Below are 13,940 nucleotides of genomic sequence, written 5' to 3'. Positions count from 1 at the left end.
ACCTAGCAGTTCGAAAGGAAGAAATTGCAAGTAGATAAAAAGGTACCGCTTTGGCGGGAAAGGTAACAGCGTTCCGTGTACCTCGGTGTTCAGTCATGCCAGCCACATGACCATGGAAGCGTCTTCGGACAGCACTGGCTCTTCGGCTTAGAAATGGAGATGAGCACCACACCCTAGAGTCGGACACGACTGGTTGGGGACACTTTTACCTTTAACCTCCAGGATAGATTACTGCAAAGCATTCTATGTGGGACTGCCTTTGAAGACAATTGTGGGGTGGGATTTTCATTGGACCAGTTCTCCCCAGCATGTGCAAATTCCTGCACAAAGTGTATGAAGGAAACACATGAATGGGCACTCCATGTTTCCCTAACACAGGGGTGGACAAGCTAGTGTCCTCCAGATGATTTGGACAGGAACTTGCATCAGCCCCTGCCAACATGGCCAATAATAAGGGATCATGGGAGTGGTAGCCCAAAACCTCCGAAGGTTGCCTACCCATTCCCTAACACAGGGGTTGTCAACTTGTGGCCCTCCAGATGTTTTGGCCTACAAGCCCCATAAGCCCAAGCCAATCATGAAGGATGATGGGAGTTGTAAGCCAAAACATCTGGCGGGCCACAAGTTGCCCACCCTTGCCCTAACATCTAGTTCTGTCTGGAAAGTGCTGGTGTAGGAGACAGGAGGCTTCGTACACTTTTCCTCCCTCACAAATCCAGCTCCTGTTATTATGGGAGCTTGCCCACATGCTCCTATCCAAAACACAGCTCCTTGGTTGGGAGACAAAGCATTCCTTACCTCCTTGTCAGAGGAGTAATTTCTTGGGAAGAAGAGGTAGGCTAGGTATGGAACAGCACGCTTGGCTCTATCTCTTGTTCTGCCCACAGCAATAGCCTTGATAATGGAGAATAGGAAGTACAAGAAGAACTCCCTACATTTCATTCATATAATCACAGATTTGGAAAGGGTCACACAGGCTACCTAGTTCAATGCACCGCTTTATGCAGAAAATCCAGAACTCGAGCATGTTCAACACATGTCTGTCTGTGCTTGAAGACCTCCAGCAAGGGAGAGCCCACCCTAAGTAATTGGTTCTATTGTGAAAATGCTCCTACTACCAAGATGTTTCTCCTAATGTTCAACCAAAATCTACCCTTCTATAATTTAAACCCACTGGATTCAGTCCATCCCTCTGGAGTAACAGAGAATGAGACTTTGCCCTCTTCTATGTGGCAGCAATTCAGTTATTTGAATAGTGCTATCATGTCCCTGAATCTCCTTTTCTCCAGACTAAATATACCCAGTTCCTTCAACCTTTTCTCAGATTTGTCTCCCATACCACTAATCTCCTTTGTTGCCTTCCTCTGAACCCATTACAGATTTGTTTATGTCCTACTTAAAGTTCAGCACCCAATACTCTTTATCCTCCAATCCATTACTGAGGTCATTGCTGTTCGAGCAGGTGGTCCAAGGACCAGAGCCGATTCTCCAGACCCATTTACACCCTGCACTAGCAGTACAATAACCAGGGGGAGGGGGGAGAGAAGTTAGGGAAGTAATAGGAGGAAAAATACAGGGGAAGGCAACAAATAGTGGAGGTAAAACATTTTGGGTGAAAAAATGTGCATGCAAACCTTGCACATTTGCAAGTGAGGAATGTGTTCTAGTCAGTCCATTTGAATCTGATCCTCCTGTTATCACATATTCTCTCAAACTCTGCCAGCAATTCGAGCAACCTACCTAAAATTTAGTTTAATTGCTCATCTCCTTACAGATAACAAAAAGCAACAGAGCAAAACAAGAAAAGCATAATTTTAAATAAATTCAGTATACCTAACATTGCAGATATTCAGTGTTTATGAAAGTAATTAGATATAATTGACTGAAATATTGCCAGTACCTACAGTTAGAGCTCTGAAGAAAAAAGTATTTCAGCTGTCACAGTATTTGTGATCCCTCTTACTAGTGACATTGCTAGAAACAATGCTATTTTATTGCTTTCAGTATGGTTTCAAAATACATACAGATACATTTTCTTTCCAGTAATAATCAGGTGTATGGCTGTTAGATCTGGGTTGACAACAGGTAATAAAGAAAAAAAGGGTTTAACAAGCCTCGAATGCAGTTGCAACCAAATTCAAAATTAAAGAAAATGGGTGGTATTTCACAAGAAATTCTTGCTCCCAGTTTGCTTTAAGTTGATTACTAGCTAACAGTTCCAGGTTCCTTATTTGTGCAAAAAACTGAAATACAGCTCAAAAAATTTAAAAATAACATTTACCTGCCCCTGCACCACACAGTAAGTGTTGGTCCACTGTACATCATGTATCTCCATGACACATAGGGCAGGACATGTCGGGCAGGAATGGAGAACTTCCAGCTTGCGGGCCAACTTCAGCCCACCAGGAACCATGAAGATGTCAGGTGAGGCCCCCTCCCCCTCCAAGAAGGGAGAGGGTGTGGGAGAGTGGCTCCCACTGAGCCACAGGCTCAAGCAGCACTCCTCAAAGATGCGGCTCAGTTGGTTTAACTTCCTCCCCATTTCTCCCTAATTGGAAAGCTGGTTCCAGATTAAGCCAGCACCTTGAGGTGCCTTGGGCTTCACTCCCCACACATGCCCCATCACCCTCTTGATCCTGGGAGGGGAGGGACGGGCAAAGCATGATCCAGGCTGAGTTCGTATAGATACGTTAAACAGATATAAGTAAACAAATACATTTTCAATAAATGCCTAAAACACCCCAGTATTGAGACCTGACATACTTCAGAGGGGAGATCATTCCACAAGGCAGGGCCACTGCAGAGAAGGCGTGTCTCTGTGTCATCATCAGAGAGCCAGTGTGGTGTAGTGGCTAGAGTGTTGGACTGGGAGCCAGGAGATCTGGGTTCTAGTCCCCACTCACCCATGGAAGCTCACTGGGTGACTTTGGGCCAGTCACAGACTCTCAGCCCAACCTACCTCACAGGGTTCTTGTTGTGAGGCTAAAATGGAGAGTAGGAGGGTTATGTATGCCACCTCGGGTTCCTCAAAAGAGGGGGAAAAAGTAGGATATAAATGTAATGAATGAATGAATGAATGAATGAATGAATGAATCACCAAATGGAAATCCGTAGACCACGGCATGGACAACAGGGTCTCCCCTGAAGGTTGTAATGGCCAGTAGAGCTGGCACAGGGGCAGACATTCATTGAGGAAACCTAGTCCTGAGTTGTATACACTTTGAATACTAATACAAACATTTTGGACTCCCAGCTGTCCACAGAGGCTCAGGTGTCAGCTGTGAGCCGGACAGCGCTGTACCAACTCCATCTGATATGGCGGCTGCGCCCCTACCTTCCCAACCATCTGCTCCCATCAGTAGTACATGCCCTGGTCTCCTCTTGTTTAGACTACTGTAATGCGCTCTGCGTGGGGCTATCCTTGAAGACAGTTCGGAAGCTGCAGCTGGTACAGAACACGGCAGCTCGCCTGATTAAAGGCAGCCGCCGGCATGATCACATCACTCCAGTGCTGAAGGAGTTGCACTGGTTACCAGCTGTTTTCCAGGCCAAATTCAAGGTGTTGGTTTTGACTTTTAAAACCCTATATGGTTCTGGCCCAGCCTATCTTAAGGAGCGCCTCCAGCAACACCAGATAGGCCGCTTAACAAGATCAGCCTCGGATCGCCTTCTCTCTGTCCCATCAGCTAGGACAGCTAGACTGGTGGGGACGAGGGAGAGAGCCTTTGCTGTGTTGGCCCCCACTCTGTGGAACTCCCTCCCTAGGGAACTCCGCCATGCCCCCTCTTTAATGAGCTTCCACCGTGCATTAAAAACGTGGTTGTTCAGGAAGGCATTTGGGCTGGGTTAGGGTATTTTAGAAAACGTTTTTATTGTAGAATTTTATTGTTTTAAACTGTTTTATTATATAAATAAAACATATTATTTTATTATTGCCCAAAGTGGGTGACCAGCCAGATGGGTGATTAATAAATTTAGTAATAATAATAATACTACAAACACCTTAAACCTAGCTTGGTAGCAGACGACAGCCACAGTAGATCCTTTAGCATAGGCGTAATATGTCTGTGGAAAGGCGCCCCAGTCAGTAACTTGCATCTGCATTCTGCACTAGGTACAGTTTCTAAATCAACCTTAAGGGCAGCCCCACAAAGAATACATTACAGTAATCCAGTCCCGAGGTTATCAATGCATGGATCACAGTGGCTAGGCTATACCTAAGGAATGGGTGAAGTTGGCATATCAGCCTAAGCTTGTAGTAGGCACTCCTACCTACAGATGTCACTTGGGCTTCCAATGACAGTGACGGATCCAGGAGCACCCCCAACCATGAACCTGTTCATTCAGGGGACATACAACCCCATCCAGAAATGGTAATTCCTCTAATTCCTAGACCTGGGAACCACTCATCCACAGTGCCTCCCTCTTATCAGGATTTCTTATTGGTTGTCATGGAGCACACCACTGCATTCAAGCAATGACCTAGGTTGTGAATGGCCTCTCCTGTTTCAGATGTAATGGACAAATAGAGATGAGTGTCATCAGCATACAGAAGGCATCTCGCCTCAAATACTCAAATCACCTCACCCAGTGGTTTCATATATATACTAAACAGCATTTAAGACAAGGTTGTATCATGAGGCACACACACACCCCAGAAAGACTGCCGGGGGCCAACGTACAGTTTCCCAACACTATTCTCTAGAACCTTCCCTGTAGAAAGGAGCTGAACTATTGCAAAATAATGCCCCCAACCCCCAGAGGTGATCTAGGAGGATACCATGATGAATAGTATCAAATGCCACTATGAGATCAAGTAATAGTAACAGAGTTGCACTCCCTCTCTCCCTCTCCCAATACCAAGAGCAACCAAGGCTGATTCCGTTCCATAACCACGCTGGAATCCAGACTGAAACAGTCTACACAATCAGTATCCTCCAAGAATGCCTGTAGCTGAGTCACCACCACCCTCTCAAGCAGCTTGCCCGAAAGGATATTTGCCACCGGGAGGAATTATAAACTTCTTGATTCTTTTGCTTGTTTCAGGAATGGTCACACCTTAAGGACAGCAGGGACCAGCCCCTCACGTAATGATGCATTTCCCACTCCCTGGAGCCATCCAGTCCAACCTCTGCGGCTAGTTTGAATAAGCCATGATGGGCAAGGGTTGAGAAGATATGTGGTGGGTTAAACTGCTGCAAGCATCTTGTCCATGTGCTTAGGTTGCAATAGCTGAAATTTATCCCACAAAACTGGAAAAGACGGTGCACTGGACACCTCATTTGGACCTGTTACAACAGCAACACTGAAATCATTATGAAGATGAGCAATTTTGTCCTCAAAATGCCTTGCAAAATTGTCACAGCAGGTCTGAGGATTGCAGCATCACATTTGTCGGGGTAGATGTTAATCATCTCTGTATCACCTGGAAAAGCTCTGCTGGATGGCTACTCAGGGACTCAGCAGGGGCAGAAAAGTAAGCCTTCTTCATAGCCTTCACTGCCACACAGTAGGCGTGATTATGCACTCTAACACATGTTCTGTCAGCCTCATATTGAGTCGTACACCACCTGCATTCTCTCCAGAGAACCAGGGAGCAACCCAGGCTCCATGCTGCCAGAGGCAGAACTCAGGAGCAATCATGTCAATGGCCTGTCACATCTCACCATTCCATAGTAAGACTATAGCCTCAACAGGATCACCTGCTCTAGCTACTGGAAAATCCCCCTGAGCATTCAGGAATCCATCAGATTCTGTAAGTCTCCAAGGACAGACTGACTTAGTGGTCTTAGTGACCATGACAACAGAGTCACCACTACTGTATCCAAACCACCTCTTCCACTGCCTGAGGCAGAGACTAAATCAAGGGTACATCCTGTCTTATGGGTTGGGCTGATAACTGAGACAGAACCATGGTTGTCATGGAGGCCATGAAATCCTGAGTTGGCCCACTCACCATTGCCTTAATATGAATGTTGAAGCCACCGAGGAAATTGTCCTGAGGTTCTTCAGCACTACACTCAAGACTACTCAGCCAGCTCAGTCAGGGATGCTGTTAGGCAGCAGGGTGGGCAGTACACCAACAGCAGCCTCGATCTGTTATTTTGCCTGAACTGGAAGTACAAGCCCTCATAGCCTGCCCCAAGGGGAAGAGATTTCCTGGCAAGGAAAATGGTATCTCTATGGATCACAGCAACTCCCCTCACCCCCATCAACCCTCTGGCCTATGTTGGTGCTGTACTGAGTACTCAGGTGGGCACAGCTGAGCCATGACAGCACTATCCTGTTCTTCCATCTTAAAAAAATTACTAAAAGAATATATGCCTTTGCAGTTCCAAAGATCTGTCAGTAAAGAGTTTGATAAATAATAAAATATACCAGCAGCTTTCTTTAAATAAAGACTGAAGGCAACCCCAACCTCCACAATTTCTGAAAATACAGTCAGGGCCTGAAATATTGGAACAAGGATAACTGTTTTGGCAGTTGGCCTCTGTACACCACCACATTGAAGTTGAAAGGAAACACACCCAGATGGAAGCCAAGTCAGGACTTTCAGCTGTAATCCAAGGGGTTTGACAAAAGTGGGGCACTAACCATTCAGGAAGGACAGCCAGTGGCATACACACACACCCATCGTTGGTGGCTCATAAGTAATGGAACAAAGCAACATCATTTCAAACTTAAGGATCGCCTTTAATACCTGGATGAAAATCTTTTGCAGTCAGTGACTGCCTGAAGTCTGGAACCCATGGACATGACCAAATGCTGAGTTTCCTCCCTCAAGGTGCTTTGCCAGGCCTTTACTGCAGCTGCCTTCAGCTGCTGCTTATTTGTAGGTCCTTCTGCCTTCAGTCTTGTCTTCAGTAAGCGAAAGCATGCTCTATTGGGTGGAGATCAGGTGACTGACTTGGCCATTGAAGAACATCCCACTTCTTTGCCTGGAGAAACTCTCGGGTAGCTTCTGCTGTATGTTTTGGGTCATTATCCATCTGCAATATGAAGCGGCGTCCTATCAGTTTGGCAGCATTCGGCTGAATCTGAGCAGACAGTATAGCCCTCTACACTTCAGAATTAATCCTGCTGCTTTGATCAGCAGTCAGGACATCAATAAACACCAGTGACCAGGCTCCATTGGCAGCCATACATGCCCATGCCATAACACTGCCTCCACCATGTCTGACAGATGATGTGGTATGCTTTGGATCATGAGCTATTCCTTTCCTTCACCATACTTTTCTCTTCCCATCATTCTGCTACAAGTTAATCTTGGTTTCATCAGTCCAAGGAATCTTATTCCAGAACTGGGCAGGCTTTTTAAGGTGTTTGCTGGCAAAGGCTAATCTGGCCTGTCTGTTCTTGAGTGTTACCAGTGGTTTGCACCTTGTTGTGAAGCCTCTGTATTTACATTCATAAAGCCGTCTCTTGACTGTAGATGTTGACAATGACATGCCTACCTCTGCAAGAGCATTCTTGACAGATGTTGTGAAAGGGTTCCTCTTCACAATGAGCAGAATTCTGCAGTCATCCACTTTAGTTTTCTTCCGTGGTCTTCCAGGCCTTTTGCTGTTGCTGAGCTTGCCAGTTAATTCCTTCTGTTTCAGGATGTTCCAAACTGTTGTTTTGGCCACTCCCACTGTTTCTGCTATCTCTCTGTTGGGTTTGTTTTGTTTCCTCAGCCTAATGATGGCCTCCTTCACTTGCATGACACCTCTTTGGACCTCATGTTGGGAGTTCCAGTGAACAGCTACCAAATGCACATGTAACACTCAGAATCACCTCCAGGCCTTTTCTCTGCTTGATTGGTCATGGGGTAACCAGGAAACAGGCCACACCTGGCCACGCAGCTCCTTATCAGCCATTCGTTCCATTACTTATGAGCCACCAATGATGGGGGGGCGGTGTATGCCACTGGCTGTACTTCCTGAATGCTTAGTGCCCCACTTTTGTCACACCCCTTGAATTACAGCTGAAAGTCCTGACTTCGCTCCCATCTGGGTGTGTTTCCTTTCAACTTCAATGTGGTGGTGTACAAAGGCCAACTTCCAAAACAGTTATCCTTGTTCCAATATTTCTGGCCCTGACTGTATGTGTGTCTTACATTGCTTCCACTTCTCTACTCCATTAATCTATGGAAGCATTTGCTTGCTGGTTTGTATGTCATTTTAGGTACTCTGAACAAAAGAACATGCAAAGTGGGAAGCTGTGCCCCATCCTAAGCAATCTTCTTGACTATAGCTTTGTACATTTCTCCTGTAGAAGAAAAAAGAGAGTGAAACCAATACATTTTATAAAAGGAAAATAAAAATGTGCAGAGTTTGTGGAAGGGGTCCAAGCACCAAGAGTCTTCTGAGGCACTTACTGCTATACGTTCACTTGTTCTTGTAGCAATATAAATTTCTTTCTGTAACAGATGTTTTAGAACTGGCAAATAAATTAATGGCTTGTGTGCGCTATTACAGCAATTTATGTTTGCCTATCTAGTATTGCTCAGTTTCATTCCTCTATACTGCTACTTGCAGATGCAATAGCTTCTCAAAGGACCTGATGTTTTAATTCAGTGATCTTCAAACTTTTCAGACCAAGGAGCCACCTTTAGCCCAAACATGCATTAATGGACACATATATGTTTTTATAGAACATATATGAATGGTGGTAGTGCAACCCACCAATTAATTAATTGATTCCCTCTTGAGTTATAGAATTCCTTTCATACCAACATGCTCCTTGCCAAAGGGGAGCACAAAGCTGGAATGAAATATACACCACAGCAGGTACAGAAACAAATTACTCCTATATATACTCTCAAGTTGAGATTTATTGAAATTTGATCACTAGTCAGATTTCAATTTATGAGGTTTAGGGGCAAATGACTCTCCCCAGCCACCCAATGATCTGTGTCCCTCCATTTTTAGCATTGGCTCATACTGCTATAAGTCTTTACTTTTTATGGAGTTCTTGCTAATATTGGGTAGGCCCAGCACTTCTTTCTCAACTTAAAAAGGGACTCTTAAGGGTCCTTCAAACAGTTGAAGTTCGAGAATCCCATTTTAAGTCAGAAACAGTTGTTCTACCTGAGTACACACCAATTTGTTTATATGCTGTGTATCAGCAGCTCAGCACAGCAAACTCTTAAGTTTCCATTTCAACCATGAGCAAATCTCCTGACAGCAACAAAACTCAGGAAGGGCACACAATTACAACTGCACACCAGAAACCAAACTGTAAAGTGACCTGAAATAGTAATAATAATTATTATATTTATTTATATCCGACCTTTTTCCCCCCAATACTGGGACTCAAGGCAGCTTTACAACATTAAAAATTCTACAGTTAAAACATATAAATAGAAATATACAAGAGTAAAAAATATGATTAAATCATCAATAATATTAAAATAGTATAAAATATCAACATTTTAAAAGAGAGCAACAATATAAACTATAGTATCAATCCATCATATTCTCACAGGTCCAGACTATCAATCCCCAAAGGCCTGCTGGAACAAAAAAGTTTTTGCCTGTCTGTGGAAACATACCAAGGAGGGTGCCACTCACTTCCCTGGGAAGGGAGTTCCAGAGCCTTGGGGAAGCCATCAAGAAGGCCCTCTCCTGCATTCCCACCAGGCAAGCCTGTGATGGTAGTGGGACCACAAGAAGAGCCTCCCCTGAAGATCTCAGGGCGTGAGCAGGCTCATATGGGGGAGTACAGTCTTTAGTTTTAGTGCAGATAGTATAACATTCTATACCCAAGAAAATATACTACTAATGAACAAAGCAAGGCAGCAAAGTTATGACATTACCAACAACTTCCTTAAAAGTGAAGCCAGATTCTAATGATATACCATTATTTCATCCACTCTAAGCTAGCAGAGTTTTTTTTTAATGGCATAAAGAATTATAGATTCATAGATTCATAGAATAGTAGGGTTGGAAGGGGCCTACAAGGCCATCGAGTCCAACCCCCTGCTCAATGCAGGAATCCAAAATAAAAGTAATTAGCAAAGTTACTTTTTATTTGAAGTGGTTAGCATCCATTGATCACTTTAAAAATTAGAAGGCAAGGCATAAGCTGCAAAAGAAATCTGAAAGAACACATGGACAGTAGATTAAATTATAAGTCCCATTAAAGAAAACAGAATTGCTTGTAAACATGACAGAGGTCATACTTTTAAACATGAAGATCCACTGAACCATTGCAGATGAACTGACTTATTCGACACTACTTCAGTCTCTGTTACATAAATATCAAGCATTCTATACAGCACCTAGTATATTTGTAATTTTAAAGAAGTTACTAAACAGCAATAGTAAAAGTGCTCACACATTCTACACTGTGTTATTCTACACTGTCCCATGTGCATCCAGGAAAATGGTAGATTCAAATTAATAATATTTGTAATTTTAAAGAAGTTACTAAACAGCAATAGTAAAAGTGCTCACACATTCTACACTGTGTTATTCTACACTGTCCCATGTGCATCCAGGAAAATGGTAGATTCAAATTAATAAACAGCATGTTCAGACATGCATCACTTACAAAACCACCCATTAATCCATAAAACTATGTTGCTTAGCTCTTCAAAGATTACTGTCAGTAACATGGTGAGTATATAATGGGTGTTTGACACCAAGTTCACATCAGAACAGCCATACTATCAGAAAGCAAAATTCACAGAAAAAATATGCTTGATTTCTAGGATGTGATGTTGAGACTCAGATCTGACTATTAACACTAACCCAGCAAAACATATTGTACATCTTAGCATGTACTTCATGTTTTGCAGAGTTGAGTCTCAGCACTTGATAAAAGATGCCAGGACTTAGCCCTGACACAAATTAAATCCTATTTCCTACCATGTAAACCCTGCTCTAGAAGGGGGGGGGGGGTAAATATGGTACGGCAACCGTAGCTCAAGCAGACAGACTGTTTCTTCAGAGAGGGCAGTTGCCAGGTTTGTGAACAGAGGAACAGCCTTCTTTGCCCAACCAAGGTTTAAAAGGAGACAAGGCCACTCCACATCTGCAACTCTTAATTACAGGCCCTATCTCCAAAGGTAAATCATGCATACACACATTCACAAAAAATTCGTCAGGCTTCAGAACTCTCCAGTTTTCGGGACAGCTTCTTCATAAACACCAAAAAGTATTTAAGGTCTGCAAGACACTTGTGTGTACACGTGATGCAGACTTTTAACATAGCTACCTACCCTTCTGAAATTTGTGACTTCTCTATAACAATATCTCCCCTGGTGGCTGTCCCCTGGAGAAGCAAGAGACATACGTTCCAGATTTCTGTTACACTATTCAGCATGGGTGTGATTCCATTCCAACGGTGCCAAACAAAGTACAGTAAGACCAGAGAAACAATTTCCAGAAGAGTAGCGGTATTAGGTCTGTTGCAGAAACTACACGAGTCTTGTTGCGCCTTAAAGACTAACACATTTATTCTGGCATAAGCTTTCATGAACACTGTCCACTTACATGCATCTGGACAGTGTCCACGAAAACTTATGCCAGAATAAATTTGTTAGCTTTGAAGATAACAAGATTCTTTGTTGTTAAGACCACAGAAAGACTCTATTAAGAGTACACACTCTAAAGCACCATCAGACAGGCATGGGCAATTTGTGGCCCTCCAGATGTTCTCACCTACAACTCCCACCATCCCTCACCACTGGCAATGCTGGCTAGAGCTGACAGGAGTTGTAAGCCAAAACATCTGGAGGGCCACAAGTTGCCCATGCCTGCCCTCCTGGAAGGAAAGGGCTCTTCCTTTGCACTCGCGTCTCTGCCATTTCAAAAGCCATCCAATATCCATCCCCATCAAAGCACGTTGCCCAGGCTTGTTGCGTGGGTGTGCGCGCGCTCTCTCGCTCTCGCACTCACACACACACAGGCCGAACATTAAACGAGCTCCACCGCAGGAGGAAGAAACTCGTCTGCCATTCGTGTCAAGGCGACACAGCCGCAGCCTCTAACCCAAACCCGAAGGTGTGGGGAAGCGGATGAGCTCCAAGAGCCCCATTTGCGGCAGGCCGCAGGGAAAATTAAGGAGAACCGCCCCACAAAAACACACAGCCCGCTTAGTCAATCAGAGAGGAGGCGCACCCACCCGTCCACACCGGGCAGGGAGCCCGCCCTGGCAGCTCCCTCACGGGCGGCGACCCCAAGGCGGGCAGGCAGGCCGGACACCGCGGGCGGGCGGCCACTCCCTCCTCCCCGACCCAGCCAGGCGAGGTCAGCAACCCACTTCCCGCCACAAGTGGCCCGGACTCGCCCCGCGGGCGGCAGCCCTGAGGCGGACGAGCCCAGCCTGTCCTTAAAATAAAAAAGCCGCCTCCGCTCCTGCGCCAACACCCCGTCCGGCGGGCTGAAGCGTCCCCCGGCGCAGCCCGCACAGATGCGCTCCACATCCTGGCGCCCGCACCTCCTCGTCTTGCTCCTCCAGCGAGGCGTCGCTCTCGGGACGAAAGTGGCCGCCGACACTACCTCCGCCGGCGGCGGCGGCACCTGGGCTGGCCGAGTCGTCGCCCGCTTCGCTCTCCCGCCGGCGGCGCTGCCGCTGCCCCGCGTTGTCGTCCACATGATCCCGCTTCTCCTCCTCCTCCCTTCTGAGGGGAAAATCCGCGGCAGCTGCTGCCGGGGCAGCCGGCGCTTCCACTCCCGCCACCTGCCGCTCGGGGCTGCTGCGGCGGCTGAGCGGGGCGCCCCGGGGCAAACCGCCCGCGCCGCTGAGCTGTCCGGCTGCGGCAGCTGCGGCGGCGGCGGCGGCGGCATCTCCCTCCTCAGAGAGAGTTCGGGAGCCGGAGGACGACGACGACGACGAGCCGGAGCTGGAAGAGGCGGACGAGACCCTCCGGCCGCCGGGACCTCTCTGCTGCTCTTCCTCCTTTTTCTCCTCAGCAGCCGCCGCCGCCGAAACTTTCTCGCCCATCGCCGCCCGGCGAAGTGCTGAGGAGGGGCAGCCGCCGCCGCGTCGGGCGGGCCGGGGAAGAAAGTCAGCCGCCCGCCTCTCCCGGCGGCATCAGCAGCGGCACCATCCTAGCGTGCCGGGAAGGGAAGGGAAGGGAAACGAGCCTCCGCCGCGCCGCGCTTCGCCGGGGCACCGCCTAGCGGCAGCTGCACCGCCCTCTGCCACCGCCGGCACGGAAGCTCTCCGCAGGCTGCGGGGAGCCTGGAGGGCTCCAGGAGAGCAGCGGCTCCTCCCTTCGCCGGAGACGGCTACCGCCTTCCGCGAACCTGCCTCCGGGCCATGGGCGGGGAAGATGAGCAGCCTGCGCAGCCAATGGCAAAGGCGGCGGTGGATGGGTGGGCGGGCCCCGCCGAGGGATGATAGAGCCCAACGTGAGCGAGCAGCAGGTAACAGGAGCGGGGAGGAGGAGCTGCGAAGCAGCAGCAGGAAAAGCAGGAAGCGAGGCTGCGATCCTCCCAGGCGCGCGTACTTGGGAGTGCGGCCCGTTGAGCAGGGCGGGACTTCTGAGCATGCAACATGCTTAGGGTTGCGCTGCCCGGCTGGGAGCAAGCCCCTACTCGGCTGAGAGCGACTTGTTTTATTTATTTATGTGTTGTCTTTCTACTAACAGGTATTCAAGCTGACTTACAAATATTAAAATAATAACCACTAAAACCGTAAGAAAACGGTAAACCGCGAGGCACCCATTATTAAACTTAATTTTGATTAAACCCACTGTGGATTGGGCTTGTGTTAAACTGTAATCATTAAACATACTGACTTGGAAATAAATCCCGTTGAAAACAGTGGGACTTACTTCCCAGTAAGCTTGGTTGGGATCAGTCTGTTGAAGACTTGTGCTCGTGCAAGGGAGTGGAATCTTAAAACGTGTCAGGGCGGCTATGTGTGAAAGAAAAACCATGAACATGCTTCCAGGAATCAGCAGAGCATGGGAGATCCCTGTTAAAATCCACAGTCAGCTCTGAAGT

At 46.9% G+C, this 13,940-nt stretch overlaps 1 protein-coding gene across 1 annotated transcript in view; it reads right to left on the bottom strand.

Moving 5' to 3' along the window:
* MAST4 (microtubule associated serine/threonine kinase family member 4) overlaps window positions 1–12,994 on the bottom strand; it is a 373,102-nt gene extending 360,108 nt beyond the window's left edge. Inside the window, exon 1 of the mRNA XM_084833380.1 lies at window positions 12,427–12,994. Within this exon, the coding sequence (XP_084689506.1) occupies window positions 12,427–12,933 (507 nt within the window). The 5' untranslated portion in view covers window positions 12,934–12,994. The remainder of the gene's footprint in view (window positions 1–12,426) is intronic.
* Window positions 12,995–13,940: the final 946 nt, after the last annotated feature.

This window comes from Heloderma suspectum, chromosome 2 (genome assembly GCF_057233095.1).
Source record: "Heloderma suspectum isolate Gila_16-S chromosome 2, 16-S_ref, whole genome shotgun sequence".
NCBI lineage: Eukaryota > Metazoa > Chordata > Lepidosauria > Squamata > Helodermatidae > Heloderma > Heloderma suspectum.
The sequence above is the reverse complement of the archived record's forward strand: the minus strand, read 5'-3'. Positions and strand labels throughout refer to the sequence as shown.